At 49.2% G+C, this 6,046-nt stretch overlaps 1 protein-coding gene across 1 annotated transcript; it reads left to right on the top strand.

Moving 5' to 3' along the window:
* The first annotated feature begins 3,286 nt into the window (after nucleotides 1-3,286).
* LOC135820020 (carbohydrate sulfotransferase 14-like) lies at nucleotides 3,287-3,760 on the top strand. The gene has a single exon (XM_065333319.1). It carries the CDS (start codon nucleotides 3,287-3,289, stop codon nucleotides 3,758-3,760), a length of 474 nt encoding a protein of 157 aa, XP_065189391.1.
* The last annotated feature ends 2,286 nt before the right edge of the window (nucleotides 3,761-6,046 follow it).

Here is a 6,046-nt window from a genome sequence, read left to right as displayed (position 1 = left end):
TTCGCGAGCGACTCCGCAATAAAAGTTTCAGTCTCTTCCTCAACTTTTCGGAGGAGCTCATTCGCATCGCCAATATCGTTCAACAAAGGGGCTTCTTTTCTCCCAGTTCCAGATCAAATGTTGGAGCGCCATGATGACAGTTGTGGTTGCAAACAGTCGCTCTTCTGCTTTAGTTATTTTATTAGTAACCAATGAAACTTGAAAGACCTTGAAGTAGAGTCAGTCCAGTGGCTACTGCCCGGCGACGGCCAGTTGAATCCGTTCCTGCCCGTCGTCAAGTGACGACGGGCAGTGGAATCCGTTCCTGCCCGTCGTCACTTGACGACGGGCAGTGGATCCAGTTCCATCACCTTTGAGCAGGCAGGACCGCGCTTTCCAGCCCGCGCTGTTTGATCTGTCATTGGTCAACTCCAAGGCGACAATCACGTGACATACGGGAATATCGCTTTCCAAAGTATACATCGCAGGTAGACAACTCATAATTACATAAAGGAAGCCATTGCCCTCGAAAAAATTGCAAAATCCGAAGTACAAGCATGCTGCTGCTCGTTCTAGCGCCAGCCGCTGTGCAAAAATGTCACGCGAAAATGCGCGGTGCGCCGCATTCGCTACATACACGTACATGACCGGCCCGGACAGTCGCGAAGTAAAGTTAGTTAGTTACTAGTAGTAGTTGTTGTTTGGGAGAGAGAAGCAGATCCTTTTTTTTGTTCGGTGGGATTGAAAGATCTGCCCGGAGTAGACCGGAGAGCTACAACACTGGAAGCAGAAGAAAGGGCGTGCGTCCGAGCAAACAGCAGTCATCGACGTCCGGCTCCTTCAGAGACAGCGCGCATCGCGGTCGCGAGTTTTCCATGCCTGCGGCAGGAACGAAGCCGCGAGGGTGGAGTGGAATGTAGCAGTTCCATCCTGGCTTGGTGACGACAAGCCATTCAGTGGTGTAGGTGTCTCGTCCAAACATTACCAGTGCTAGTCCTCATCGGTGCGCAACACACCAGCCTCATTATTGGAAAAACCTGGTGCTCAGGAGCCTTACTCCCTGCCTAGCGGGCTTGTCACCCACACCTGCAGGATGCGCCTTCCAAATCCCTTTTCCACGCATTTCCCACGAAGACAGGTCGCCGGTGGTGTCGTCGGATTGGCTGCACTAGTATCCTCTTACCATCTTACTGGAAGGCATCGCAGTCAAGTAACGTCATAGGTAAGCCAATAGCCTGAAATACAACCAATCCAAAACCAGCGGACACAGACTCGTTTTGACAGAAACGCTTTTTTCTCCCGAGTTCACGAGTGACAACTTCTGGTGGAACAAGATGATAGGAGAGAACGAGCGAAGCAGCGCATGGTAGCAGAACATGAGGCTACCACAGGTGTGAAAAGAAGTAGCATGGCGGGAGGCTGCATAATGTTGCGAAGAACAGCACGTGGCCAAGCGAAACACACACAGCCCATCATAGTATAGATTCCCACGCAATGTTAGTCACAGTACAGTGGAGATTGGATATATAGCGATACTCCTTCGGGAGAGAACAAAATGTCACTATACCGTAAAAGTCCGTAAATAAGTACGTATTTACTTTCGAATTTAGTGACCACACCCGTACTAACTTTCGGACGGGTACTGACTTTCGGGCACGAACGAACTTTCGGACCTGACTTGTGTGTAGTGGAGAAGTCACTTTTCATGTAGATGTACATGCTACGTGCTGCATGTGCGCATCGTACCGGTACTTATTTCAGGCAGTATGTTTATCGGGCTTGACTTGACTTCAACAGACAGAGCCAAAAGAATGAAGGGGTATTTCTTTCAGGCAGGTACTTATTTACGGACTTTTACGATATTCCATCTGTCACTAAGCCCGATCTTCACACTTGGGCACACACATCACCAGGGATGCAAACTTCCAGAGACACTCGGTTTCCAGCGCGACAAACACCTCGTGAACACCAGGTAGCAGCGTGGGTCAGTGTGACCATGGTGACTGTGTCGCTCATGGAGGTGCTGAACAAAAGACCTACAGTAGTACAGGGGACTGTGGTGTTGGCCATTCACAACGTTGTTGCAGCACTATATACGTGTAAGTGATGCTCTTCAGGCACATTCTTCCTCAGCCTACTCAAGCGCAACTGATGAGGGGTGAAGTCCCCAAAACACTGTGTATTCAGCAGGGAGTGGTACTTTCTTGCAGGTTGGCCGAGTGGAAGGTTCGATGGACTTCTCGTGTGCTCTGGGTGGCAGTCGTGAGTCAGTCAAGTGAGAATTCAAGTCGGCAGGAAAAGCGCGAGCTCCCGGTCTCATAAGATAGAACTTAACGTAGTGACTTCTTTATTTGACCCGACGACGAGACCACACGACACGTGCAGACGACAACACGGACAGTCCACCAGCCACACTCCACGGTAGCAAGTACAGTAAAACCTGATGTAAGCCACCTCTGGGTTTAGTGACCACCTGCTCTTAACGACCGTTTTTCCGTGCACCGACACTTCTACTGTGGGACCTGGTTCTAAAGACCACCTGGATTTAACGACCGCTTTTGCTTGCACCGTGAGTGGGGTGGTCTCTTAGGTTTGACTGTAGTGTTACTGCTGACTAGGCGTGTTTCGTTCCATAAGAAGATGGCAATACAATAGCGACTTCGGCGGTATGGGTGAATGAAGTTGGTTGCTCATATGTTGAGCACATGCTTCCTGCCGAACTTGACACTTGACGGACTCATGGCTGCGATCCGCAGCCACGGGCGGCCCGTCGTAAGTTCCACTCGGCAAACCTGCAAAAAAGCACCACTCTCTGCTCAATACACAGTGTTTTGGGGAATTCACCTCTCACCAGCTGAGCTTGAGTAGGTTGAGGAAGAGTGTGCCTGAAGAGCACCACTTGGCACTGTTTCCAAAACAGTTGCCCGGATACCTTGACAACATCGGTATCACCAGCTTCTGCTCTGTGTTTGAATTGCAAAAGAATGCTCTCCTTGGCTCGGCAGCTATCCTGCACCACCTGTACTGGCCGAAAAATCGGACGGTTTGGCAGCACTGTGACTTGACGGACTCACGACTGCCATCAAGAGCAAATGAGAAGTCCATCAAGTCCACTGAGTCAGTCAAGTGTCAAATCAAGTCGGCGGAAAAGCGAGAGGTCTGGTGTGGGAAGCATACACTTTTCTTAGTCAATCATTTACCTAACTTTCAATCATGACTGAAAAAGAAGCAGTGTGGGACTTCTCCTGTTTTCTTCTCCATTCATGCAGGATGAACAGAAGCGGAGACAAGCAAAGCTGAATAAGGCATGCAAGAGCCTAAAATCGCCACCTCCAACAAGACACTGTCGCAAACGCAAAGAGATAAATTCTTCCATCACATGCTGGTGAACGACAACTACAAATGCTCTTACTGTTACGTGCCCAAGATCGGCTGCACCAATTGGAAGAAGGTGCTGAAAGTGTTGTCTGAGCAGGACGCTTGGCCAGGCTGCCGCCCATTTAGCCACATAGCAGACGTGGTTCGACTTTCCAAGTTCAGCAAAGAGGAGAGACTCCGCCGCCTTAAAACCTATTACAAGTTCATGTTCGTACGTGACCCGCTTGACCGCCTGGTCTCGGCTTACTTGGACAAGTTTCATCCGAGTGGCAGCGACATGGTTCTTCGCAAGAAATACGCCCCTATCATCGTCAGGAAATACCGCAGGCCACCGCTGTCGAAGGAGCAGGTAGAGAAGGCACGTGGCGATGACGTGACGTTTCCAGAGTTTGCCAATACGTAGCGGACTGGCAGCCCGGCAAGTTCCAAGAGCACTGGGCACCATATGAAGACGTGTACCAGCCATGCACGGTCAACTATGACTTTATTGGTCAGTACGAGCAGATGACCGACGAGGTCAATTGCGTTCTGCGGCAGGGTCGTGTATCCGGGCCGGCGAAAGTACTACAGTCAGACCTCGCTTATCCGGTCCTCTCTTATCCGCATCCCTCGCCATCCGGGAGAAAATCGTTGGTTACCAATTTACGGCACATGCCATGCATACATACAGTATGTGTGTTTGATTATCCGGTTCCCTCGCCTTTCCGGATTTTTTTTGTGGAGAACGGATGTGTGCGATTATGCGAGGTCTGACTGTACCACACATCGCCGCGTCAAAGTGTGCTCTCCTATTTCTACCAGCTGAATGCAGCCATGCAGAAAAGAATTCTGGATATTTATAATCCCAGCTACAACATATATGGCTTTGAGAAGCCGGAAGCACCCAATCTGGAAAATATTCCCTGTGCACTAAGCGGGCGCAACATTTAATGACCCTACCGCCACCACACATGCATCCTTTATGCTTGTATAATTATAATAAAAACCCGGCACAACTACAACTGTAGGCCACTACATTAATTATGCACAATATTATTGACCATGATAGCATGAAAGCACTCAGCTGTGCGGTACACCCCCTCCCTGCCAGAAAGGCCAACGTCTCATGGATTTCGGTACTTTCTCTACGGAATTTCGCTTTCCAAAGTATACACCGTAGGTAGACAACTCATAAAGGAAGCAATTGCCCTCGAAAAAATTGCAAAATCCGAAGTACAAGCATGCTGCGCGTTCTAGCGCCAGCCGCTGTGCAAAAATGCATGCTATGTCACGTCAAAGTGCGTCGCATGCGCTACATACATGTACACAAGGTATGCCCCCACATGAGCGCGACCAAAAACAGCGCGGTTGACTTCAGCGGCGTACGTTTCGTCCCCACTGGACTCATCAGGCAATCTTCTTCTTGGATGTCTTCATACGGAGCTCGACTCGGAAGAATGAAGTTGAAGACGCCGCTGCAGCTGTACCTATGGTTGATTGATTTTTTACTAACGTAATAATAGGGCTGAGTCGGGTAGCATTTTCTTCGCGTATTGGATTCAGGTAGTTTTCCACGGGTAGCACGGGTACCCGATCGGGTAATGTTTCCATGGTAACACCACAATGTACCCCATCCCTTACATACTTGGTAGACATGCGGAGTATTGCATGAATTAATGTGTCCACGTGCACTGTACATGATGTCATCTGCGACTTCGGGTTTTCGGGTACTATTCTGGACCCGTCTACCCGAGGTCCTCACGGGTAGCACGGGTACTTGAGGTAAGTAGGTGCCATACGAACGCGGAGGAAATCCTATGTACTAACGGGGTTTATGTACGAATGAATTATGTACGAACCGACAAAATTTGTATGGAAGTGATCACGTTTCATCCGGGACTTGAGACTTCTTGTGTACTAACAGGGTTTCAGTATTAACCGGACTCGTATTAACGGGGGACAACCTGTGGAAGACAACATGAAACATAGATCGAGCTATCCATGGCCATTTGCTTTGTCTTGTAATGAGGGAATCGAACCTGCGGGACCCGACCGCTGAAGGACTTAGGTGACGTTATAACGGATTTCGTCTACAAACGCCCCGTACGCGCTCCGTACGTTGCCTTTTGCATGGCAAGACAATTTTGGAAAATGGGAAAAGATGGGTTACGGAACTTACGGGGTGACTGCTTCCATACTGTGCACTGTCTCGGAGACAAACGCAGTGATTCAGCCACTGACTAGCGACTCTTTCACCTGATCCATATTATTATACTTCTGTGTTGGAAGAAGACTGCAGATCACCCGCAATGGGTGCTCCGCCGTCAACACCCAACATGCATTCATGCACCATTCCGGCACTAACAATTCGCCGACTTGAATCTCTACCAGCACTCCTAAGGTGGCAAGCTGAGTTTCATACGTAGAGTCTACTGACCAGCTAATTATTTACTGGCATGCCATAAGCAGCAGCAGCTTCGGACTGAGATATAAATCACCTTTCATGATAGGTGGATGAAATACACGTAGAAACGGTTCTTCCAAATAGCAGTTTTCTGACCTTCACCTTTGACTAATCAGCAATCTCTTCTTCAGCCCTGCTACTTTTGACAGTGTGGCAGACTTGCCGTAGAATATGCCCGCTGGCTCTTGGACGTCCCTCAAGTGTCCATTGAGGGATATTTTACCACATTGATCACAAATTCACGAA

The sequence above is a fragment of the Sycon ciliatum genome, chromosome 6 (assembly GCF_964019385.1).
Source record: "Sycon ciliatum chromosome 6, ocSycCili1.1, whole genome shotgun sequence".
Lineage (NCBI taxonomy): Eukaryota > Metazoa > Porifera > Calcarea > Leucosolenida > Sycettidae > Sycon > Sycon ciliatum.
Note: the sequence above shows the minus strand (reverse complement) of the source record. Positions and strands in the feature narration are given on the sequence as shown.